Source organism: Meleagris gallopavo, chromosome 3 (genome assembly GCF_000146605.3).
Source record: "Meleagris gallopavo isolate NT-WF06-2002-E0010 breed Aviagen turkey brand Nicholas breeding stock chromosome 3, Turkey_5.1, whole genome shotgun sequence".
In the NCBI taxonomy this organism is placed as follows: Eukaryota; Metazoa; Chordata; class Aves; order Galliformes; family Phasianidae; genus Meleagris; species Meleagris gallopavo.
In genome coordinates, this window is record NC_015013.2 from 69,004,875 (window position 1) to 69,031,972 (window position 27,098).

At 36.6% G+C, this 27,098-nt stretch overlaps 1 protein-coding gene across 1 annotated transcript in view; it reads left to right on the forward strand.

The window, feature by feature from the left end:
• The window catches only part of RALYL (RALY RNA binding protein like), a 47,221-nt gene that overhangs the window by 954 nt on the left and 19,169 nt on the right, over positions 1-27,098 (forward strand). The window contains exons 2-5 of the mRNA XM_010709103.3: positions 9,588-9,635; positions 15,627-15,790; positions 16,458-16,538; positions 22,628-22,741. Of these exons, the coding sequence (XP_010707405.1) occupies positions 9,588-9,635; positions 15,627-15,790; positions 16,458-16,538; positions 22,628-22,741 (407 nt within the window). The remainder of the gene's footprint in view (positions 1-9,587; positions 9,636-15,626; positions 15,791-16,457; positions 16,539-22,627; positions 22,742-27,098) is intronic.

Below are 27,098 nucleotides of genomic sequence, written 5' to 3' on the forward strand. Positions count from 1 at the left end.
AAAAAAAAAAAAGGTAAATGCAGAGCCTTAGTGCTTGCCCATGGCAGACAGCCCAATTCAACTGCAGGAGATGTCTGAGCTTGCCTAAGGCAAGTTGTAGAGGCTAAGGGGTTAGCCTCCAATATCAGGTGATGTGTTAAAACATGCAAAAAAATCATATAACTTTTCTAAGAGGAGTAAGGTCTTTTGACTAGCCTCGAGCTGTATCTCTGCAGATTAAAAAAAAGTAGAAACTTCTCAACTAAATGAGTCACACTCTAGTCATATCTGTGTGATAAGAAATCAGGATTTCTAGTACATGTCAAAAGTTGAATACAGTAATGGCAATACTAATACCATGATGGAAGTCATCAGGACTGTTTTACTATATTGCACCTCAGCGAGTCACCTGGAACAACCTCCCTCCCTTGGGAGGAGTACACTGGAAGTAGTCCATATGTGAATTTAAAGTAAAGAACTATATCTGATCCTTTAATTTCAGCAACTTTATTATGGATTAACTGTGAGGGAATTGAGAGTGGAGAATTTGAATTCCCTTATGTAAATCAAATGGTCTCTATCCTGTTATTTTAGAAATTACTTAGTCTCTGACTTATTTATTCACTTACAGAAAAGAAATATTGGTTATTTTTTCTCTCTGTGTTAATGGAAAGTGAACAGACATGCCTTTCCATTAATAGCATTACTAGGCATGGATTTCTCAGAAACCAAGGTAAATGTAGTCTGTATAGTTATCACTGCGCTAGACGATATGAAGTATAGTGTGCTGTGATTTAAGCAAACGTGCAACCCGACAGCACACAACCTTTCACTCATTCCCCTCTCCCAGAAGGTTTGTAGAGAAAACTGGAGAGGGGGAGGGGGATGGGGAATAAAGTGGAACTCATGGACTGAAATAAAAATTATTTCTTATGACAAGAAAGGAAAAATAATAGTAATTATAATATATATACATATATATATACACATTATGTATATATATACATAATGATTATATATATAAATATATGTATATATGTATATACACCTGCAACTGATGTCCAGCCAGTCCCTGAGCAGCGACTGCCCCCGGCCAACTCCCCATGCTTTTTTCATGAAGAGGTATGGTCTGGATTACCTCTTTAGCTAGTTTAGGTCAGCTGTCTTGGTTGTCCTTTTGCTGAAAGGACAGTATGAGATACTGAAACATTTCTTGCTCTGTGCAGCACTGCTCAGCAACAACTGAAATATCAGTGTTAATCAGCACTGGTTTTTCTACTAAAGGCAAAACACAACACTGTGCCAAACACTATGAAAAAAGTCGGCTCTGCTCTAGCTGAAACCAGAACATACAGTCAGTTGCACAGCTGTCCTTCCACTTATCTCTGTAAAGGCTGGAATTGAGTCTAGTCTGCTTCTCAGTTAAGGAATATCCTTTTTATCATATGCATTTCCCACAACCAATTACCGTGAAATTTATCGCACAACAGGTCAACAGCAGGAGTACAAGAATGCTTTCTCAGATTCACAGTATCTGGTATTTCCATTTACCTTGTAACTTTACTTACAGTACACTCTTCAAAAAAAAAAAAAAAAAAAAAGCAGTATGTCTTGTCTTCACATGACTTTCTCAGGACAGTGACAATTATCTCTGTTTTGACAGTTTAAAGCTAAACCTTGAGTTATTCAATTAAAAAAAAAAACACTACATCTGTAAACTTTTTGTATGAGTATGGAACAAAATTTAAGTATTTACAGTTTTTTTTACAGAGAAAAAGAGAGAGGAGAAAGAAAAGAATATTGCAGTTTTCTAGAAGCACTTTTTTCTTTACATAAACTCTGACACCGTCATATTGAAATTGATTAATCTTCTATGAGCTGTGCCTTTCTGTTTTATTCAGTGCTTCTAAGACTACTTCTCTGGAGACTACATAAAGTTTCCAGAGATCTGTTTTTGTAATCTTAAGCAGTTAGTCTTTCAGCTTCAGTGCTACCAGTGTGATTTTAATTTATCAATCTCCTGTTCAGTGAAATGCTGTAGAAACACTTCAAAGCCTAAACCCATCACTTATTCCTACACCTGTCAGTGACAGTCTTCTGTATTTGTCACACCATACTCGTGCAATGTATACAATATTGCTAATAAATTGGATAATCAATCACTTGTTCATGGTCTGACAGTAGCACCTTGAATACACTGAATCTGAAATGCATTTTTAAGAGGTGAGACTCATTACTCTACCATACGGACATCAAGAATTTCCCAGTCAATCTATACAATTAAAGGGCACCTTGGGACATGGTAGGCCACTTCACACTGGAAAGCTTTTTCATTACCTTAGTATAGTATGTTCCCATGAGAAACACAAGTAATTGGAGATTACTTTAGATGACAGAAAATAGTTTAACAGCAGGAGAAGAGAGGACAGGGAGACATTAAGTAGATTTATTTATGCTTCTTTCCGTAGAAAACATTATTTTGTTTCTAAATATCAGCAGGCTAACAATGTTCGGTGTCTTTCCCTGCAGCTATAAATAGGTTTTGTTGGGAGTAATTCTGATGCTTAGCTGTACAGAAAACTGTTTGGGCTGAATTTTGCCTTGAAAGTCCTGTATTCATGCCCATTTGGTTGCCATAAATCGCTCCCAGATTAGATGATTCCCCGGAGGCTGAATATTAATCTTAATGACGGTTCTATCATGTGCTGCACAAGCTTTGTTTTATCCTTTACAGGGAAATATCTAAGTGGGAAGATCTAATGAGATTATCTGACCGTCCATAGGTAGTTTTGAATATTTACCCATGTTTTGCCTCAAATTCAGGTTGGAGAATAAGTTAAGCAGTTTCCCCAATGTACATTTCACTGGGCAAATAGTTTGGAGGAGAGAGGATGAGCCCAAGCAAAGTATGTGTAAGATAGAAAAAAAAAAAATGAAAAAAATACAGCCTAATCATATTGCAGATTTTGCTGAGTGCCTGCAGAAAGGTTGTTTAATGGGTACTGGAAATGGAATACTGTATGTCAGTCAAACTATTTTATGTATACCTGTCATAGTTGGGCAAAACATATCTCTTTGGACAAAGATTTCCCAAAAGCTTTTCAGTTTTGCTGAAAAATGTCTACGTTTATGGTATCATACTCTTTTCTATATTATTAATATCTGATTCCATACTTATCCACTTCATGGAAAATAGATAAATACATGGAAAACATACAAAAATGTTACTCTGCCCTTTTTAAACTGAACACAATCAGAATACTTTATTTGCTTATATTAACAAAACTGTTATGACGACTGGTAAATGCAAACAGTAGGTTACATCCAATCATCTGACAGTTTGAGATGAGATCAGGGATTTAGGAGGTACTTTATTGTTTTTAATCATTCCTATTTGCCCTCGTAACTGCAATATGAAAATGAGTCCAAAATACTTTTCTATAATTTCTTGTCCTCCTTTGGCTCTGTCCCTCCTTTTTCCTATAAATCTCCAAGAACATATTTGCTGAAGGAATCACTGACAAGAATTTGTTTTTTTTAGTAAAATGTATACCAGCAACAAGCAGACTGTGGAGACTGTTGTCTTTCTCTACAGAACGTGTGGCCTGAACTGCAAAAGAGAAATGTTCTTTCACTTCTACCTTCACTTCTACCATGATCTTCATCCTTAATTAAAATTGAATCATTTCTAAATTAAAGATAGAATTCAGCCCACACATTCCCCTAGCTTTGGAAACTGGTGGCGAGTTTATCAATTAACATGTTAATTAGCACAAATTAAATTCTTGTCTTTGGGGAGCGTGGGTAACCATCCGCTGAAAAGTATTCAAAGACTCTACTTTTTTTAATAGCTCGTGGAAGTCATTGCCATCTGATTAATTTCTTACAGGGAAACTTGCCAGTGCTTATTCCCCAGATCATCTAGTTATGCTCCTCTCATCTCTCTCTCTATATTTTTAATATCACATCAGTTTAGACTGATTCTCTTTTGCACTCGACAGAAGCAATTTCTAGCACTCTTTTTTTATATGACAAGAGAAGTGATTTTACAAGTGACAGGAGTACTAGCTTCAACCATTACATTGATATGTGCTTTCTAAAATGAATTTGATTAAGAGAATATTGCTTTTGTATTTAATATTTTACTGATGACAGAGAAGCAATTGACAGTATAAATGGTGATAGTGCTGTCAATTGAATTAAGATGCATTATGTCTGGTTTGTCAACATTTATGATTTACAAGTACATCTTTGTACATGTGGGAAAAAATAGTGATATTATCTAAGGGTAACTCAGATGCACAACAGAATTTCTTGTTTCCACGAAAATAACAGAAGTTCTTTTTGTTATGCTGCATTAACTCTTCTAAAATGAGAGTAACTGCAGTGAAACTACACTAACTGGTATTTGGAGCAAAGTAAAGTGACCATTTTTGCTCCATTTGGAGCACAAAAAAAAAAAAGTGACCATTAGCTTATAAAATTTTTGTGTGGGCATACAACACAGTATTGGAGAGACTATATGGTGCCAGTATATTTTCAATATACAATATCATCATGTAAATAAATACATAATAACATCCAGAGGGTTATTTTGGAGATGAGAAGCATAATTCATTTGCCTGACTGCAACTGCTAATGTGCATAGGGAAACTGAATGCAAACAGAAATATAGATCTGAAAACCTGATCTTTGGAGTCTTTATTCTTCAGGCAAACTGAATTTAAAGTAAGACAAGTATTTAAGTAAAATTAATCTAAAGAGGCAACTTGTACAAGATTGCCTCCTTGATACTTGGTCAGAAAAGGGAGCTGTGGCTTTTTCTTAACAGAAACACATAATATTGGTAAATTTTCTTTGCCTTAACGTGAATATTACTGTGCCTTTCTGCCTTCCACTTTAATAGCAGCATAATGTGGACAGGTTTCTTGTTTATGCTGCAGAGGTATGTATGTGGGTAAATGATCTACCTATTTAGTGTCGTTCTGAAACTGCTGACTCCACCAGTTCACAGGCTCCTTTAAACATTTCTCTGCTTCAGACTTTCTGAATGCTTGGTATTCTATGCTGCACAAATGATTTCTCGCAGCCTCTGTAACACAGGTTAATGGCTTGCTAAGGAATAACTCCCAAGAGTTTAAGAGCCCTGCACCGTGATCTCAGTGCTAGTGATTATCTGTGCTAATTTTCTGCTTTCTATACCGCAGCACTGACCAAAGCTTCTGCTTGTCCCTTGGCTGTAGAAGTGTGAACAATTATGGCTGTAGACTGAGCTATACTAATCACATTCACAGTGCAATGTGTGTCTTTAGTGTATTATTACAAGCGAAACATCATCATTCCACTTTTCATTCTTTTTTTTAATTGTAAAAAAAAAATAAAAATTGAGATTGTTTTGAAAAGTAAAAGAAATTTTTTCTTCTACGTCTTCCATTTTGGGTTACTGTTATTATCTCTGGATCACAGCCTTTACAATACATGTGCAGAACTGTTTCACAACCAGGAGCACTAGGAATTGCTCTTATAAAACCCCAGACCTTTAAGGGTCTCACATGATGTCTTGCATCCATGGGCTGTTAACCCAGCTGCTGAAGCAAAGGACACTTATCCCCAGGAGCTCAGTGCTGTAGCTGTGCTGCTGCTGCATTGCCTATGCTGCTGCAACTACAAAATAAGTTTCAGAGAGGCAGAAACATCCCCAGATCATGGGGACAAAAAAGGAACCACGATGAGGTTTCTCAGCACTTTAGACCCATGCTCCTCTGCCTTATTCTGTAAGGGTCAACAACAGATAAGGTTCTATTGTGCTGTTCTTCTGTCATTTTAATAGATAGCATGGAGAAGTAAATATCTCCATGATGAAATCTTGAATTCAGCCATCTTTCTTAAAGGATACTAAGTGATGAGAAAAGGGGAGAAAGTGAGCTTCTTGCTCTGTTGAGAGCTCACAGTAGCCCATCCATCTCTGCTTTCAGTACAAGAGCAAATTAGATGATACCACATCTTTGCCAGTGGTCTTGGATAGAAGTCATTTTGTGTGCAGAACTGGCTATTTTCTGCTCTTATGAACAACACTTCTGCACAGAAATGTCCTTTGCCAATGCAGAGAGATCTTGAATAGCCTGTGGGGAAAGAAGAGATTCCCTCCCCACCTCCTGCTACAGTCCCCAGCACCTGTGTGGTGGAATATGGGATTCAATTAGAAGGGATGCCCTTGAGTTGTGAAGATTTCACTTAAAATGCTCAAATTAGAAACGGAAGCAAATCAATTCCTGTTAGCTTGTCAATTGTGGTAGCAGGTCACACTGTTAAAAGCCATAATATGTTTACATTTCACATCCCAGCCATAAGGTCAGTAATTCTTTGGCAGATAGGTGGACAGGATGAATGAATTGGATAATGTTTGCTGCAGCTGAATCCTTGAGTATGCTCATTTCAGAGTCTGACTGTCTTGAAACATTCAGAAAACCAGCATTTACTTCTTATCTCAGTAGTAATGGATGTTACAGAACTAAACCATATGAAAGCACAAAGCACCTTAACTTTCAAGTTAGAGGCAACATCTGTACAAAGTAATTTAAATAGCTCCTGTTATAAAACACGATGAAAACTGCTGAGGTTTTCTGGTGAAAATATAAAAACATAACATGAGGGTGATGCTCCTCTTCTATATTTTTGCAGACTTTAAAACCTTTATCAGATAACAAATTTTGATGTTTCTGGCCTGCCATAATAACAGTATCAGATACTTGCAAAGCAGTGCAATATTTTAAAAGGTAATTGATATAAACAAGTTCAGAAGTTTACAAAAATTCATGAATCGTGTTGCCATGAGATAATCAGGGTACAATACGTGCTGCTTTTTTCTGGTACCGAAAATAACATTAGACCACATGGAGAATGGTGGGTTGAAATTGTCACTGATGAAGCTGAAGGGACACAAAGTGGTTCATTTTTAAGGCAGAAGTTACCCAAACAGTGAACAGAACAAAAGAATGAACTTCTTAGTGGCTGACTGATGTGCAAAACTACTTCTCTCAAAAGAGATTATCCTGGATTTTTCACTAAAATAAAAAAATGAAATATGTTAAATCACATTTTTCAGTGTAAGAATACTGTACTTGAGGAATACTGAGTGAGAGGCTCTCTGCATTTGTACAGTGGTGGACTGTGAGTAGAAGGTAAGGAGGGAGAGAAATGTTCAGTTATGACACCAGAAGCAATTTCTTGCACTTTCCCACAGCACCATCCAAAGCCTTCTCTGCCTACTACTCTCATCTGAAGAACTTGTGAACTTTTTCCAACTGGTTAACCCTCTCTCAGTCCTACGGACCTGGCATGCTCAGACCTCTGCCTGAGATCTGCCTCCCTCCCGTGCCCTTCCAGCACCACCATTCCATGGGGAGGTTTTGAGGCTTCTCTGTCATATTTTGAATATGAAGAATTACATATTTCAAAAGTCCAGTAATGGTCCAATCTTACTCTGTCCTGTGGGGGGGCTTGCCTCAAATAACACAGTCTTGCTTTCAGAGTACATGCTAGGTCCCAGAGCTGAGCTGTTGTTCATCTTTACACCAGCTGATTTGAAGTGAATTATTGTTCATCAGCTTCATGGTCTTTAACCTTGAAAAACTGAATTTATTTTATCTTTGTGTAAATTAAATTAATGTCACTCCAGGTGAAAGGTTTCATGTGACAGGCCTTTTAAATTGAATTTTTTTCTTCAAATTGTCTGTCCTCTTCTACTTAAAAACACAAACGGAATATTAAGTGCAGGATTATTGCAGCTATTAATCATGCAGCTAAATAAAGCCATTAGGAAACTGTGGATAACTGTAAATAAAATAATAGCTTTACTATCTCTCAGTTTCATGAGGACTGGCTATTTAGTGAAAGACAAAATAAGAGCTATTGTGTTGTATAGGCAGAAATTTACTAGAGTTGCATGAAGTTAAATACAGAAATATGATTATTATGTAGGGTCTAAATAGTACTATTTAATATTTTTCTTCCTTAACCAGATGCTTGGTTTTTTTCTTGGTTCTAGTTTCCCAGGTCTGTTTTATTTAACAAGTGTTTCAAATCAAATGCATATAGGGCTTTTGTTTCTCAAATAATTTAACAGTAAGACTACAGCTGGATTTTTCACATGGTGAGTTCCATGATTTTTCAATACCAGTCCAGCATTACATGGGTAGATGGCATGATTTCTCTGATCTCTAGGGGCTGGGGCACTTTTATCCGAGGCGGAGGTGGGAATTACCCCCTAACCTTCAGCTCCTTTGGTGGATGTTTCTGCAAGTTGCAGATATGGCAAATTGTAAGCCCTCAAAATTAAAACTGCAGGATAAAATGGTAAATAAGGTAATTTAAGTCTGCCAACTCTATTTTTTTTTCCTTTTTAAGCAGTAAGCCTCTGAGACTTAGCAAAGGTAAGAAAATGGGAAAAAGATTTTTATGGGATGAAGGAGAACAAACCCAAGGAATTCAAGAATTCTCGACCTATATTACAAACTGTGCACTAAAAACTTGTTGGAGAGCAGAAATAGTCCAGAATACCATTCTATTTAAAGACAAACTTCATTAATATGCAGCTTTTCACCTTTATTTTCATTGAATTCATTTTCTCTTCCTTTGTTCTTCCTCCCTCCTTTCTATCTTTCTGCTTTCTTATTTATTTATTTATTTTACCATACTTTCTTTTTCATGTCTTTTATTCCTTAATAATTGTTGTAGTAAGGTAAGTAAGAAACTTACAGTTTCTGCTCCTATTCAGGCAAAGCAAATTTTGAGTACAGAACATTTGTTAATTTTGGTTCTCTTTTTGGATGTTTGAGATGCACTTCAGTGCTATTTCTTCACCATAAAGGAAGAAAGTGGCTAATAGAATGCAAACACAAGAACAATGAAGGATTTATTTCACAACTGGCAACTCATAAAATGGTGTTCTTCCAGTCATTTGCAATCTCCTACCTATATTTATTTGTCTATGTATGTATGTTCTCTTTTGAACCTGAAAGCTATCTCTAACGCTATTTCATTTTTTTTAACACATTTCATTTTTTTAATTATTTTTCCTTTTCTGTTTATGGCAAAAGATTTGGTGAATTCAAAAATCAGCAATCCAACCATTCTAATGCTTTTCATTAATCTAACTCATTGCCTAATTTCAGTTCTCCACTACTCACTCACTCACCAGTCTTTCTTGCATTTAACAATCTTCGTAGGCCGCTAATTACGTCAGCTCAGCGAAGAAGAGCGTGTCAGTATTAGAGTGCTCACTTCATTTGACCACTCGGGGTATTACACCATAATGATTCTCTAATTACAGAGAAGTGTGGGGTGTGAGATCTTTTCTCTGTGTACTGTCAACTGTTTTCAATGTTCTACTTGCCCTAGACTTCATATTTCCAAATTTACTATAGAATAACAACTGACGACAGCTTTGGCTAACATAATGTATAAAGATGGTTAAGGAATGAAATCGAAGGGATTCTAAAAACTGGCTTGAAAGATGAGAGTAAGCTAATATTAACAGAAATGTTTTGATCAATGTGTATTTTTTCTATAAATCTGTACATTCTTGTTTCTTTTTTTTTTTTCTACAGTGGTTATGTCTTTGATTATGATTACTACAGGGATGATTTCTACAATCGGTACGTGTGGTTATATTTTTGTACATTTGACACAATTTCTATTGTTTGTTTATAATGTAATCACGTTGTTTGTTTATGCGGGCCTGTTTTGATTCTACATATTATTCATTTCATCATTTCTACTGTGTATTTGAAGTACGTTATTTGAATATATCACAAACAGATTACCACCCAATATTTGCTCATTAAACAGCTCTTTTGGTTTTACCCTTTCTGTGGGCTACTGGGGCATTTTCTTTGCCGAAAAATTTAATGGTAGCTTAATTGCTCAGTGTTTCTTTCTACAGTTTTTATAGGCTTACTTTCACTTACTTTCGCAATGTACAATGTTTGCAAAATTCTTCAGTATCGATATTTGTGTCTTTTTCTTTAAACCAAGGATATGAAAAGATATGGACTGTCTCCTGAAATAGCTGTTCTTGTCTTCCAAGAATGTTTAGAATTCTATAAGGACCTTAAGAGAAGGCAGACAAGTTGAACAACGTGTGTATTTCCATAGCAGGAAAAAGTGTGAGGATACAAAATTACACTTACCTGAGACAAGTACGTTCACACAGCCTAGCTCAGTGCTGTGGAAATCTTAAGGTCTTCATCTGGATGTGTGGTGAAGTTGACACAACAGAAGGAATGCCATCCAGAGGGACCTGGACAGGCTCAAAAAGTGGTCACATGAGAATCTAATGATGATAAACAAGGCCAAATCAAGGTGTTTCACTTGGGTCAGGCAATCCTAGATATGAGTACAGACTGGGAGAACTCATTGTGAGTCCTCAGAGAAGGATTTGGAGATCCTGGTGGACAAAAAGCTGGACATGATCCAGCAATGTGCACTCGCAGCCCAGAAAGGCCAAAAATATCCTGGGCTGCATCAAAAGAGTGATGGCCAGAAGGGAAGGGAAGGGAATTGTCTCCCTCTACTCTGCCTCTTGAGGTCTCATCTGTGGTACTGTGTCCAATTTTGGGGACACCAGTCCAAGAGGGAGGTGGAGCTGTTGGAACAGCTCCAGAAGTGGCCCACAAAGATGATTAAAGGCCTGGAGCACCTCTCCAATGAAAATACATTGATGGAGATGTGCTTGTTCAGCTTAGAGAAGAAATGCTTCGGGGGCATCTCATTGTGGCCTTTTGGTACTTGAGGGGAGCTTACAAGCAGGAAGGGAACTGACTTTTTATACAGACTGATAGGGATGATAGGATAAGCGTGAGTGGCTTTAAACTAAAATGGGGCAGATTTAGGTTAGATTTGAGGAATACATTTTTTACTCAGAGTGCGATGAGGCACTGGAACAGGTTACCCAGAGATGCCACGTCCCTGAGGAGTCCCCGAGTTCAAAGTCAGGTTGAATGGGGCCCTGGGCAGCCTGATCTGATGGATGGCAAACCTGCTTATGGCAGAGGGGTTGGAACTGTGTGATCTTCAAGGTCCCTTCTAACCCAAGCCATTCTATGACTCCATGATTCTATGACAATGAATATAGAAGAATCACCAAAAAACAGGGTTAATATGGAAGTTCACAGATAACCAACTTCTGATCCAGCTATAAAATATTTCTTCATTATATGAGAGCTGCTCTGGAAGTAATTTTGTTATGTTGGCCCACAACATCAAAGGCAGGTGTTTCAACCTCTACTGCCATATCACCAACTTCTCGCCAGTATTTCATTACATGTTGTTGCCATGTGACAGATGGCAGCAAAGGAGCAGTCTGATAAAATGGCATCTGGCATGGAAGCAAAGATGTGGAGTTGTATTCTTTCATGCAGAAAATAATGGTGGCAATGACATGAAAGGGCCACAGAGATGGTGAAGGGCCTGGAGCATCTCCCCTATGAAGAAAGGCGGAGTGAACTGGGTCTGTTTAGCCTTGAAAAGATGACTGAGAGGGGACCTGATCCAGGTTTATAAATATCTGAGGTGTGGCGGCCATAGCGGTGAGGCCAGTCTCTTTTCAGTGGTACGTGGAGATAGGACGAGGGGAAACGGACATAAGCTGCAGCACAGGAAGTTTCGCACGAATGTGCGTAAGAACTTCTTCACGGTGAGGGTGACAGAGCACTGGAACAGGCTGCCCAGGGAGGTTGTGGAGTCTCCTTCTCTGGAGATATTCAAGTCTCGCCTACCTGTGCAACCTGGTGTAGGGAACCTGCTTTGGCAGGGGGGTTGGTCTCGATGATTTCTAGAGGTCCCTTCCAAGCCCTACAATTCTATGTGATTCTGTGAAAGACAAGCCATGTTCCAGACAGCCATGCAGATTTTATGAGCATAGCATGCAGACTCTTGTTCATTAGTGGCAAAAATGCATGACTAATGGTGGTGACTATGCTAATAATTAGCATTTTGTGTCTGAGAATATCTGCTATCAAGTGATGTTATTTTGCTCTTTGCATCTATTGTATATTACTTGGAAATAAATATAAACAGCAGGCATTATTTTCAGAGCGGCACATATACTAGCCTAGTGTAGTATAGGCCAAGTGAGTCAGGTGAGAATTCTACTTTGCTCCATCAACCTCTATTCTGAGATTTCTTTTACGTTATAGCAGCAGACAACAGCAGAGTAGTGGCTTACACCCTGAAATTAAGTTTTTCATGTGTATGTACATTTCTCCTCAGAAACACTGCAGGAAGAGTATACAGAAACAATGTCTTTGTTTTGGGTTTTTTTGTTTTGTTTTGTTTTTTGTTTTGTTTTGTTTTTTTCCCAAGGATTTATTCAATTCAAGCTGCTTTGTTTGCTTCTTCGTGTACATGACCGTGCTTGCCTTGGACAAAGCTAAAAACAGTGAGCTATAAGCACATGGAGTAAAAGCCTTCAACTCAGTTTAATCCTGTTGAGTCCACCCTTAATAGTAGAAGTTGCTCCTCTCCTGGAAGAAGTTAACTCGCACAGACTTTTTATTTTCCCCAGAGTTGATGCTCTGATTTTTATCAGTGGATTTCTCTGTGTTTTATAGAGTGCTCTTTCTGATTTTATACAATCTGAACATGAAAGTTATTAGTCCTTAGGCTTTTTCACTAGTCCTGTACATTGCAGGTCACTCTAATGAACTAATTACACTTCCACAACAGAAGAAATATTTATGGGATATTAATTGCTGCTGTGGTAGTCTAGGTTTGTGACTGTCTTACGATGAAAAACTACTGACAGAGGAAAATGCTCATAAATATACTCAATAGCATAATTTTCTGATTTAGTGATCCTTCATGATTAAAAAAGCATCATTTTAATGGAAGAAAACTCAAATGTAAGATTCACTTTCCAGGATTGGGAATGCTGATGATGACATAAAAAGTTTAGGAGGTTAAATGTCTCTGTAAGATCTGAGGCAAAGGGCATGGAAGATGAGAAGTCTTATGTGACAGGCATGAAAAAGAAAAACTAACAGAGAATTCAGTGCATTGACACAACTATCATACAGAGCAATATATTTACAGGAAATATAAATGATTTTTTGAATTTCTGAACTTTTCTTTCTTTTTAATATTCATTAGTTTTCCAAACTTTTCTGAATTATTCGGAATGAATACCTGTCTTATCTTGACTAAAGCAATTATGAGGTCAGAAAAGTGTGGCAAAACTAGTTTCTTTCATGAAATAAAATCCTTATGAAGGCAGACTGACAAGATCAGTACTGCACAATTTAGAAGGAAGGAGGAGAATGTGCACTTTACCTGCATACTGGTGATTATAGGAGCAAAGCATCATTTTATAGCTGAATTGTGGAATCACTGAATGGTTTGAATTGGAAGGGACCTTAAAGATTATCTAGTTCCAATCCCTCTGCCATAGGCAGAGACACTTTCACAGAATAATAGGGGTTGAAAGGGACCTCAGAGGACCACTAAGTCCAACCCTCTGCTAAAGCAGATTCCCTACAGCAGGTCACACAGGAAATTGTCCAGATGGGTTTTGAATATTTCTAGAGAAAGATACTCTGCAACCTCTCTGGGCAACCTGTTCCTTTGTGCTCCAGCATCCTCACTAAATAAGCTCTTCCTCATGTTCATATGGATCTTCCTGTGTTGCAGTTTGTGCCTGTTACCCCTTGTTCTGTTGCTGCTCACCACTGAACTGAGTCTGGCCACATGCACTTGACTCCCATGCTTCATATACTTATAAACAGTGATGAGATCCTCTCTCAGTCTTTTTTCTCCTTGCTGAACAGTCCCAAGTCTCTCTAATTTTCCTCATAAGACAGATGCTCCAGAACCTCTGTGGCCCTACTCTCTGCCAGATCAGGCTGCCCAGGGCCCCATCCAATCCAGTCTTCAGTATCTCCAGGGATGAGGTGAGACATCCACAGCTTCTCTGAGCTTCACCTCCCTTATAGTAAGCAATTTCTTCCTTGTATCTAATGTAAATCTACCCTTTCAAAAGAGTGCTTCAAAGCTATTAAAAGGCAGCACCTTTTTACAGAAGGCACGTCACTGAAATATGTACAACTTCATACAAATTTGAACTGCTAACAACTAAATCTCCTTTGGACAAATCATTGCATAATGATCTACTGCTTTTTAACTTAGAGGTTTTCTGAAATATTTTGTTCCAGTAATGTCACATGAGAGACCGTGACCAACCTGCACATGATCCATTATAATAAAGGATATGAGTGACAACCAACTATAATTTTTCTGTAAAATTTTAAGCATGTATATTTTGTGTTCTTAATTATACAGAATTTTTAGTTATGCTTACAATAGTTACTACTTATTTAAACAGCACATTCAAAGTGATGGAGTTCAAATTTTAATGTGATTGTTTGGATCTTTATGGTATAGGTTGTAAACAGCTAAAGAAAAGGAGAGGCACAGACAACTGGAAGGATTGCAGGATTTAAATGTTAGGTGTTTACTTGCCAGAAAACGGGCTAGAAGACTTAAATTTGATTCTGCTTCCAGATGAGTGTGCTGTTAGACAGTGTGGCAGTTAATTACTATTTCTTGCATCTCTGTTTTCAAACATATATCTATCCACCCAACTGGGAAACAGTGATTAGAATTGTGAAAATTAAACATACAGTTACAAAATGTACATAATTAGTAGTTGCAATAGCATGTGAGCAGAACACAAGATATTTCCTGGTAATGTTGCTTGTCCCTCTATTTTGGTCTTAGAACTCAAAGTCTTAATTTTCTTAACTTTTTTCTCCTAATCTGTTTTGTTCAGAGCAAAAGAATTTTACTTTTTAAGTATATCTAACTTTTGATTACTTTTCCTGTTGTCTTTATTTTCTTCTATACAGGTTAATCAGCTGCTGTTGATAACTGTGCTTTCTAATATTGGGGCATTCTGTTTGGGAACACTACTTCTTTTTGTTTATAGAATATCTTCTAGTGACTGCATAGCAATTCTCTGAATATATACAGTGGTTTGGTTTGAACAAGGCTAACATCCTATTTTATTAATCATGCGTTAGTATTTCAGTGATTGTACATCAACTTGTTATTCAGTAAACAGAGGACATGATGGACCCTCTTTTCTGCCAATTCTATAGGATATGCAGTTCCCTCAGTAGAATCTACTGGATATTTTACAATGTGCAGGATATTTCTTTATGATGATGTCTGGTTTAAGAAAAGTTCATTTATTTTTCTATCTATAAGAATAGCAGATAGATACATGTATACAATAAAGGAGTCTAACTGTCACTACAATAAAATGTACTGCTGTTACTTGTGTACAGTGAAATGATTTGAATCCATGGAAAGCAGGTTATAGATTTTCCATCCTGCAAATAACAGAGTCTCATAAAGCATCCTCCCTCGTTTCAATAATGCAAAATATGAGCTATGCACTGGACTGTGACTAAACTCTGAATAGGGCACTTAATGTGCATAGGTCCTTGAAATCTAATTTGACTATGATATAAAGTGATTAGGTTTCAAAGGTTAATTTTCTCAAAGATAACTTGAAAATTTAATTGACAGGGCTTCCATGACTTGAAATCACAGAAGGTTTTATGGAGTCCAGCTGACTTCATTTTTTCTAGGTTGTTTGATTATCATGGACGTGTCCCCCCACCACCTCGTGCAGTGATACCACTGAAGCGTCCTCGTGTGGCTGTGACAACAACTCGCAGAGGCAAAGGGGTTTTCTCCATGAAAGGAACATCACGATCCACCTCAAGTGGGACTTCTTCCTCAGGATCCAAATGTGAGTTCCTCATATGAATTTGGATTTTAAAACAATGGTCAGGTTAATTTCTGCAAACAGGCAGCTTCTACTATATAGCTCTTTTGCAGTTATTTCTTACCCTCAATATTTTGCTTGATTTTTTTTTTTTAATTAGTGAAGATGCCACACCTTTGGCGTAGTCAAAGAGAACAATGGTGTAACTTGGAAAGAAAACCATTTGAAAATATTTGATCTTTAGCCTCACTCCTTTGGTCTCAAAAGTTTCCCTCCAATCATCCTGACTGTTTATGCACCATGAGGTCTTGTGAACAGCTGATCATACAGCTAAGTTAATAATCTTCTTATAGAAGGACTGAGAAACACTGACTTTGTTGAGTCTTGAGGGTTGTTTCCATTCGCGCATGACGTACAGACGGCGGTCTGGGGCAGGGAAGGGAGGGAGGTTGGGTTGGGTTTGCTTTTTTACTCATGATTCCTTTGAAAATAGAAAGAGGCAAAATATCTTTGCCTGCTTGTAAAGAGAGTACAAAATGGGATTGATAACTTGGGGCTATTCAACCCCTTCTTACTGAGTTGGCCTTAGAAGAGCTGACAAACATCAGATGTTCCCTTCTACATTCTCACCAACCTCCCCACCCTGTAGTATCTGCCAGGAACTTCATCCTCCTCTCCATGCATCTTTCAGCACCCACCTGTCTTCCCCTGCCCCTTATGTGGAGTGATACTGCCCTTGGAAGCGTCACTGGAAGAGGAAGAGAAAGATCAGGTAGGGATCAGATATTAGAAAGAATGAAGGGACTGCAATAACATGCTTGCAGTACCAGGCCAACCAACAGAGCATCCTACTGACTTACAAATAAAGTGAATCCACAACAGTATATCTTATGGGAAAAGATGCTAATTATGGCATCAGGATGAGAAAAACACATACTGTACCTGAATAACCTATCCAAATCTCACACACTAACATCTAACAAAGAAGATGGAACCTTAGCGTGTCCATTGAGAATCATTCTTGGTCCATCCTGAACTATGGCATTCAAGATCTTAAAAGAGAATGTGTAATAAATATGCATGTGACTGAAAGAATGAAAGTGTGATGAGCAAAGCAAAAGATACGCTGCGTAATGAGGAGCTCAGGACATTTCTTGATAAGGATGACCTCTGAGGATCTGTTGTCTTGACAGTCAAATCACACACAAGTCTCTGGTGAATGAATTGGAGAGATGTCTGTTACTAACAGTGGGAACTTTGATACCTAGGACACAGGAAAACGTAAACTTATATGTTGTATTATGAAGTTCACTTGTACCATAAGTGGATGTGGGAGTAGTAACACTTCCTTTGTTATCTGTTATCTATGATCATTTTCATACATGTCCTGAACAAATCCACTTATGCATATTCACTCTTATTCATTCTTCAGTTCCTGAAATATGATTTCTAAAATCAGTCTAAAAGAAAGCCTATAACTTAATATCATCATGTTAGTAGATACAGAATTTAAGTAATTTTGCTAGTCTTTTCCACCCTGAGGTCTTTGGATTTTCTTTGGGATTTCCCATAAAGAATCAAAAATGTAGTAAGTATATGCAGTCACAGATTCATTCGCTAGATCTCCTTTTGTCCTTTTACTTATGTCTTATCCATATGAAAACTTAGTAGTATCAGTGCATTTCATTCACTTGTCCTAAAGGGTGGTCTGATAAAAATGGGCTTTTTTTACTCACTTTGCCTTCAAGAGGATGAATTATTTGCAGATAAATTTTTATATATATTTATTCATTGTCTCCCAAGAGATGTCAATGAAATGTCACACAGAAATTTGGATTTCTACTGTAATTAATGGAACAGAGCATATTACACTAACATCCAGATATTTGCTCCTGAGAATAATCACCAAATTTGCTTTATTACTCATTCTGCATTTTAGAAAATATTTTATAGCCCTGTGGCAAGGATTAAGTACTGCTAATTGAAGATTATAGGACTGAACCTTTGTTCAAGTATGAGTATCCAAAACCCCCTGCTTTGAGACCTCCAAAACACTGGCTGTGTAACGTAGCAAATGCTGCAGAATCTGTAAATTATTTTATGGATTTACAATCAGGAATTTGTATAACCTAATATGATGTTGTACCTCAGTGAAAGTATTCTTCAATGTATTCAAGTGCTGTGTGAATTCTGTGAAATGTCAGTATTAGAGCTCCAGGTGACAAGGTTATCTTTGGATCCAGCTGTTAATAGTGAGGAGAATGATACAAGATGAATCACTAAAAGCACGGGCCCTCATTTTAATCCTTACTGGGTTTCCACACTCAGTTTTTTACTATGGTAATTGAAACACAGAAAATATTTATAGCGCTTTAAAAATTGCAGAAAATGCTCCATTTTACATGCAGCACATCTGAAAATAAATTGGTCGGCTTTTTTTTTTTTTAAGAGTATTAAGGCACACGATATGCAGTTTCATGCTTGATTTCCCTATAGAATTATTTCCCTCTTTCTCAAGTCCAGCCAACTAATCTTAAAGGTAGAAACATGATTTTGTTTACTTGGTCAGGAACATAATCAGCTTATTGTAAGATGTTTATCAGAGAAATAACCAAGCTGTTCCCTAAGAGACTTCAAGCTGAAAAGCAAAAAATGTGTGTTCTGCTGCTACTTTTGCCATTTTATTGGAAAAGTTTTTTTTATACTGAGTTGTGGGATTAAACTGTTTTAATATTTTGTTGCCTTTTACTCCATCGTGCTAATCTGAAATCCTTGAACTAATGCAATGTTGATTCTAATTGTAATTTATTGCTAGTAAAGGATCTCTTCAATAAAGAAATTTAATTTTGGGTAAGGATGCTATTTTTGGCTTTAGTAGCATTCAAGGCCATACACAAGCTTAATGTCAGGTTTCTGTATCAAAATGTTATTGCAGATGCTTAAAAGATTTCATCTCCAAATAGCAAAACTCTCATGAGATCATTTACTCTACTAGACTTTTCAGATTTGAGTAGAAATCTCATAGATAGAACTGTTCTCATAATTCTTCTCCACATTCAAACTGGATTCAGAAAATGAACCCATATATTTAGGAATAAAGGTCAGAACACAATGAACCCCCCTCTGAAATGTTGCTGCAATTCAACTTTAGCACTTTAATTTCTAAAAATAAGACTGACCTCAATTTATATCTCTTTTTAAGCTGAGTGTGACATCTCCTTTCTGCTACATGTTTAAACGTGTTTAAATGTGTTCTAGAAGGCTCTTTTATTCACCACAGATAAATGTAAAGGGATACCAATCTACTTCTGTATTATATTAAGTAGCCATACCATCTAATCCTTTTCAAATAGATTAATCTCTGCCTTAGATATATTTAGAATTTTTTTTATTTGTTTTACCAACTTCCAACTCAAATTTGTTTTATTTGTTCATTTGTTTTGTCAACACTGTCTTAGCTTAAAAGTTTTACTTCCTTTCACCTTCTCTTGTCTCAGGCAGAAATATAAAATATAATATTGCAGTTTTCCATTCTTACAGTCATCTTCATGGATCTTCTCTCTACATACTTGCTAGAATTCAGTGAATCAGTATGTGTCATTCCAGATAAGCTCTCACCAGATCTTTACATAATGGCATTGATATTTACCTATATTATAGGTAACGTTATAGTGTAACATTTTCTTTTTCATGGTTGCATTATAGTGATAGCCTATTGTCAACTAAACAACTATACCCAAGGATAATTGTGTCTCTCTTTTTCAGCTGATGAGTTTCCAGGTTAAGAGCAGGAGTTCTGCTGTTAGTCAATCAAGTGCGGGGGGGGATGCTTCAGTGCAATTGAATTTCATCTTTTTCTACTGGAACATTCCTTAAAATTATCTGACTCCTTCTATTCTAGTTCACTCTGAATAGGTATCTTCTAACTTTATGTCATCCTCAAGTTTTACTTGTTTTCCTTAATTTTTGCATCTCAGAGTTGTTGAAGATATTTAGCTAGCCAGTGCTTGAAGAATTGCATTAGCAATTTCTTTCCCTTCCTATACATGCTGGCTGCTGTTTATCTGCTAATTAAAATTAAAAACAACAACAACAACAAAAAACAAACAATAATCAGTAAGCTACTTTATTTTCCTATTCAATTAGTAAAAAACATAAATATTTTAAATACATACAGCTCTGGTCTAATGTTTATGAACTTCTTGACGGAGATCAATTTGAAAACAAACTAACAATTAAATGAATTAATTTTAATGAATAATTTATGTACTCAAAGCAAGACACTTGAAGTACAGTATTTACAGTCTTTATGTAACTTAACATGTGGTTTAAGTTCCTAAAATTATTCCCAAGCTCTACACCACAGAATTACAGAAATACGGAGTCAGAGAATTGCAGAATGGCCCTTCTGGTTCCCTCTGATCCATCCCCTGCTCCAGCATATTTCCTTGTCAGCAGACACTACTGAGAACAGTCTGGCTCCTCTTCTTCATTCCTTAAAATGAAGTAACTGAAAGCTGAATTGTTCTAGGAGAATGATTTTGATTATTTGCACAACTCCCTGCAAATTAAGACAATAAGAGGCTTGAGCAACTTAGTCATTGCAAGGCTAGAATCAGGATGGACATTTGAAACTTATATAGATTCAGTGACCAAATTTTATGCAAATAGGGGTGGAAATAAGGCTTCTCAGCATTTAACATCTATGTTTATTGTCGAATCCTCACTGCTGGGTTTGCTTCCCCTAGAGGGAAGTGCTTTCAAAACTGATTTCTCTCTAGAACACCCCAGAGACATCCCTGTGAGGCAGAGAGTTTGATCTGAGTTGCACAGTAGCTCTAACCTATGTGTCCATTTCTTTGTCAAACTCAGAACTGCAAATATTTCCTATTTCTTTAATACTTAGAACAAATATCATTAGGTCTTCTTGTGTCTCTTCTGACTTTTGACCTTTTAGCTTTGGCAAGCACCTCTAACTCAACAGCTTGGCCACATGCAATCTTTTGCCAGCTGAATTCATTAGCGGGCTGCTGCAGGTATTTAGCATTTCCTGCTATGCAGATTCATACCATTTCACTTCAGATTCTGCATCACTTTGCTACTCCGGCACAGACAAACCTCATCCCGGAGGGAGGAAGTAACCTTCGAAATACACAGTTGTCAGAATCTTAATGTTTTCTTACAGATCTGGGCGTTGGATAGTGACCCGTTTTTACTCTATGACACTGCTCTATAAGTGTTCTAAAAAATTCCTCCATCAAATGCTGTAGAGCATACAAGGATCGAACACAAAGGTTACTTTTAAGCTTAGTTCTGAAGGCCTGCCTTTCACTGAATATGAGGCCTGAGGTTTCAGCTTTCCTTATTTCCTTTGTGTAAGAACAAGATTAAGCAAGTTCATTACTGTATAGAGCAACCTACTTCCTTTAGCTGAGTTGTGACAATAATGCACGTGGCCCAAAACATAATGCTAAAAACCTTGATACCTCAGTGAACATACTCCAAATTTGCAGTAAGTTGGTTTAGAGGCTGGTATTTATTACAATTCAAGTAGGCAGTAGCTTACTTGCACATTTCATTGGCATATTTTACCTATCCAATTAAAAATACCCACATGACATCCTATTGAAATACATGCCCAAAAGTCAATGGACAGGGCAGATCAGACAAGATTCAGCCAGGAGACTCTTTATACAGAAATAGAATGAGTCCTTTTCTGTGACAGAAAATCCCTTCTTCCAGGCATAAGGGCTCTCCAGTTGCTTCAGATACACACCCAAAGGCAATGGACCTCTTTTAGTAAAGATAAAGAGGTATGGGTAATACTTTTGGCTGTTCTTCTATTGCCAGTCCATCGCAGTTTAAGATGGTGATCTTCCTACAAGAGCTCTAAGAGCAACAGTTGTGTTTACTCTTGACCTTTATTATGTTTTTTTGTCACATGCTAATACAGAGTTCCCATCTTCCCCACCTTTTTTTTCAACATGGTATCCTAGCATGGATGAGTCAAGAGATCTATTAGTACTATTTTCTGAGCTTAAAAAGTCTTGATAATGCCATAATAAGGAGATCATTCTTGAGTACTGTAACGCTATTCTTCTGAAGACAAGACACCTCCAAAATTCCCCTCCTTAAGTTAGACCACAGGAGTGCAGTAATGCACAAAAACTAGAAGTAATGCGTTGCAATATATATTTGGAAACTTCACCTGTTAATTTATCTGAGTTGCTTCCATGTCCCTAGCTGTGATCATAAAAAAAAATATTTTCATATGTTATCTACAGCTGGATAAAGTAGAAGAAATTACCCAGAAATTATTGTTTTTAAAACAATGATACCTAACGCCTTATACTGCAATTAAATTGTTGACTGGAACATAACATTGCATTTCTGGCTGACCTAACATTTATGTTGCCATTCAGTCTTCTTGAAAAATATCTGTGAGGGTTCTTTTTTATTGTTACTGTTCTTATTGTTATTTTTACAAAATAGTTCAACAAAATAATATCATGAGATTGTGAATTGTCTGTCATAATTCAGTCATTCTTTCAGTACAGGCTTCTCAGTAAAAGTTACTTGCATTTACTAAGAGTACCCTTAAGATGTTTTGAGTGAAACACTTTTTACAAAGCAACAGATCTCACATAACCTCTTGTCATTAGGGCTTAGTATCCTGGGATTTCCTAAGATTCAGCATTTTTAATTAACAAAGTTAGTTTTAAAATCAAATCTCTAAAAATAGTGAGAGGAATGAGGAAGTAGACCTTGTTCTAAGAGAAAAGAAAAAAAGAACACATTTTGTTTGTGGGGGCTGCAAGTACAGCTTATTTTATGTTTTGCATCTTTGCTCTTTTTCCACAGTGAAATCAGATGAGTTGCAAACAATCAAGAAGGAATTAACCCAAATCAAAACAAAAATTGACTCCTTGCTAGGGAGACTGGAAAAGATTGAAAAACAGCAAAAAGCTGAAGCAGGTAGGTGAAAACAATCTGTAATTATGTTATTTGAATCAGAGCCTATTTATCAGACAAGTAGACAGCTAAGAGAGAGAATTGGATCCTACCAGAAAATTTTCTGCGTAGAGGGCCTGAAGCTAAATTAACTGGAGAAAAGAACTAGTATTATTCACAGAGCCTTCAACATCATTTGAAGAGTTGTTTTCAAGAAAAGGTTGTTTCATTCTAGAGAAAGAAAGCAGAGGTTGCCTGCTAGATATTCTGGATACAAAACATCACTAAAAAGTTTATTGGACAGAATTATGGTGAGTTTGAGATTAAGAAAAATATTCTCTGTAGCACTTACAGTGCTTCTAAGTACGACAAGATGCACAGAAAGTCTGTAGAATATCCAAAGTCATCTGGCCAAAGCCCCGTGGACCTGTACTGAACTTTGAAATTGGTCCTGCCTTGAACAAGGGTTGAACTTGGAGAGTCTGAAGATGCCTTCCAGCCTCATGAAGTTGCAGCATCTGTGTAGAAATCGCAGCACCTCTAGTTCATCTTGTACTCTGTCTTGAAATGTTTTGGTTGTTTTTAAGCGAACACTGAGAATGACAAAATCCAACACTACTTTCTAATGTACTGGATAGCTTTATTCTTGTCATTACAGTGATCATTTTGCTTGATGAATAATCTCACCTAGAAGTACTTTAAAGCCATGCTGAACTAAATAAGGGATTTATAAGGCCGTATTTTCACCATAGAATATATGGAAAAGTATCTCACTTCTTACTGCTGTCTATGGTATTTCCTTGTCTACTACCTTATAAATCTCCTGCTACTGTTATATCTCTGTACAGAAGTTGTGTACTAGAGAGCTGATTTTGTTGGGAGCCAGCAGGGAAAATGGAAGCCTTATCTCTTGAAAACTCTTAATGTTTTGTTTTGATTTGTTTTTCTTTTTTTTCCTCTGCATTCTTTGATGAAAACTAGAAATATTTTTTCTGTGAAATCTGTGGAAGAGAGTCTGCCTTAGAATTCACAGCTGAGTACCTGAATGCTCAGATTCATGTCGTTTGCTTAACTCAAATTGTTCTGGGGAAACCAAAAAGCTACAATTAGATACATCAGAGAGTTCCGTCAAAACTATGAAAAAGAATTAGCAGTTTATAGACTTGACAGAGAATCCTTCCTGTTGCTAAGTGCCTGTCGTATTTGCTGTTCTATTGTTGGGATATCTCTCTGAACCCTGAATTTTCTTGCTCGTATTGAAAAAGAAATAATGAATGACTTATCTAGAGTGGGATACTACAAAGAAATATTTTTTGGTTAACAATTTGGGAAAAAAATAAAAATGAAAATAAAAACAACTCCTAAAAACCTTACCTCTTATTTACAATCATTCTCTAAATCGATAGACTAACAGTCTCTCAGCTGTTACAGTTTACCCTACAAAATGAGTGCTTTACTCTCAAGTATAAGGTAAACCATTAGTGTGGATTGTGATTGCCTCTTTTAGAACTGTGCACAATATGTCTTCATTATATTCTATTTTGTAGTTCATGCAAGTTATATAAAAGTTGGTGTAATCAGTGAAGATGTAATTGCAAGGCACTCCATTGAATCACTTGTGTACTGAAAGGCTCTGAGATGGTGGATTCCTACTTCAGAGAGCTTTTATATAAAATCCATTAATATGCAAAACAACCTGCATGCCATTGTACTTTGATATCAAATTTTCACTTTTGCTAAAGGACTGTAGAGAACTCATTTAAATAGAAATCATTTCAAAGAGGAAAATGTTTATTTGTATTGAATCGTAGTGTTATTCCTTTTGAAGACAAGCAATGGAAAATCTCAGAGATTATCTGCATATCATTGAGGGTGAGGGAGGGGGGGAACATGTCTAAGGCACCAAAATCCCCATTTAAGTGTCTTGAGTAGACAAACAAAGCTAAGTAGCCTGTGGGATGAGTCCACAGATGATTGTTTGCTTGGCTGGAGGCTTTGTGTAAGGTAGAACTACATCAGTACCTAAACAATTCCACTGACAACTTCAGATGTGAGATGATTTTGTTCCTTCTGAATAGTTAGGCAATATTATTTCCCACTTTCTGCCAGAAGGAGTGGTCTCACTTAAGCCTTGGATCCAAGAGGATCACACAAAACAAAAAATCAAGCCCTTATTCTGCACTGTTATTGCTTTTTTTTTCAATGCCTGCATCACTTTCAAGAAGCATGTTTAATTATTAATCTTAAAAGTTCAACTTCTGGAGGATACGATTGGTTAAACAGGCAAGCTGAACAATCTCATTGTGTACTATAGTCACTACTGTAAAGCTACATCTCTTTACAGTAGTGGCTGATGTTCTCTTTTATTATTTGGAAATTTCATTTATAAATTGAAAATTTCAGTAGGATGGATATAAATTAAAATATCACTTATTTGACATTTTAAATTACAGTTTTAGGATAAAACCTCAAACTCTATAGTCAGCAAAGATGAAAAGAATCTGAAAAACAATCCTGAGTATAGTTATTTGCAAGTTTATGGGGTAGCTGTATTTATGTGGATTAGCAAATAACTGTCAAGAATTGGTAGAGGATTACTTCTCTAGGAAATTTGTAAGAATAACTCCCTTGCTCATAAAAATCTGAATCAGAAAGCCAGGAATAAGAAGCTGTTCTGGCATGATAAAATTGTTAGAGGGGAACATTCTCCCTGCAGTATCAAGATTTTTAAAAGTGGGTGCTGAAACGTAAGATCTTAATTTTTGCTTGTCAGCAGGGCCCAAAAGTGTAAGGTGCTGAGATGGTATTTTAGTATCTTCTGAAGACCCCAGTCTACATAAGTGATCAAATTTTCTAGCAGTTGTCTCCTAGAAGTTATTTCATTAAAATGTATTAAGTCCATTATTTCAGGAACCCTTCTTGAAATCCTTGGCTGAAGTTAATTCATTTGTCAGTAGCCCAGCTAGGTTAATATCAGAAAGTGTCAGGGCAGGACTCAGTAGGCATAGCTGACAACCCACATTTCCTTGTGCAGTGAGGCAAGTAACAGTGATTTATAACTAGCATGGTATTGTGTATAGCACCTCACAAATGAAAAGTGAGCTGAATCTTCTACTCTTATGTATGAACACAGTACTTTCAAAGCAGTTATCTAAGATGACTTTCTGTTCTTTAACAACAATCCTTCTGCAGAAATTATGTGAATAAGGGAAAAAAATCTTCATTGTTCTGTATCTTCAATAAATGAATTTGAAAGTGTGGGATTAGAGATGAGCAAAGACTGAAGAGATTAAAGTAAGATGCAAAATAAATGTGCAGAGGTAGAAGAAAAATAAATGCATTGATTTAATATTATGATACAGAAAGGTGTGAGGAAATATGAATGTTATATGTTGTGGGTACAAAATAATATATTAATGGAGCTGAAAATAAAACACTAAGAAATCTTCAGAATTATTGGCAGTTCAACAAGATAGGTGAAACACTAGCTAGAGTTATAGAACAATCAAATCTAATAAAGGAAGAAATAGTGTTGATCTAGAAATGTGGTCATTTATGGGTATTGTCACTCTCAGACTAAAAATACATTGGCATTCCAGTTACCTGCAATTAATTCTCTTGCCTGTAACCACTCTGAAAAAATAAAGCTTTTCATCTAAACTCCAAATAAAAAAACTCTCATCCTCTATCCATTCTAGCATCCAGTCTATCTCTGTCATTCCCTTCTCAATTCTTCTCTGGATTTCTGCTGTCTGGATGAAATTCCTCAGCATATCCTGGAGTCTTGAAATACATAATCACAACAATGCAGCTATCTGTGCTAAGCCAATCAGAATAGCTCCTATGGGCCTCCCCAGAAATTGTCTTTTTTTTTTTTCATTACTTTGCAGAAATTATAGGAAGCCCTATATCTGCATCTATCATGGCATGTTATGCCAACAGGGAGAAACTATTACTTACTCCATAAAAATATATATATATTAAATTATCTAGAAGGATTTTTTTATTGTGACTAAAGATAGCCACAGCAAATTTATGCAAATCTTTGATTACTTATAGACAATTAATAGCCATCCATTTCTCCGAGCATAGAGATCTGTGTACTTCTCACTGGCTGCAAGTAAATAAATACATGGTGATTATACTAATTTATCCCAAGATAAAGCGAAGTCCAGAAAATCAAAAAGCTGGATTTGTTAGTAAAGCAAACCTTCATCCACTGCATGGGATGAATGAGCATATTGGTACTATGGCTAATGCATGCATTAGATTTTGAAAATCAGGGATTTTACCATATTTAACTAGTAGATATTAACTTGGATTTTAACAAATTATAAGAAGATAGGAAAGACAAGTTTCTTCCTCAGAACACTTTTCTTTG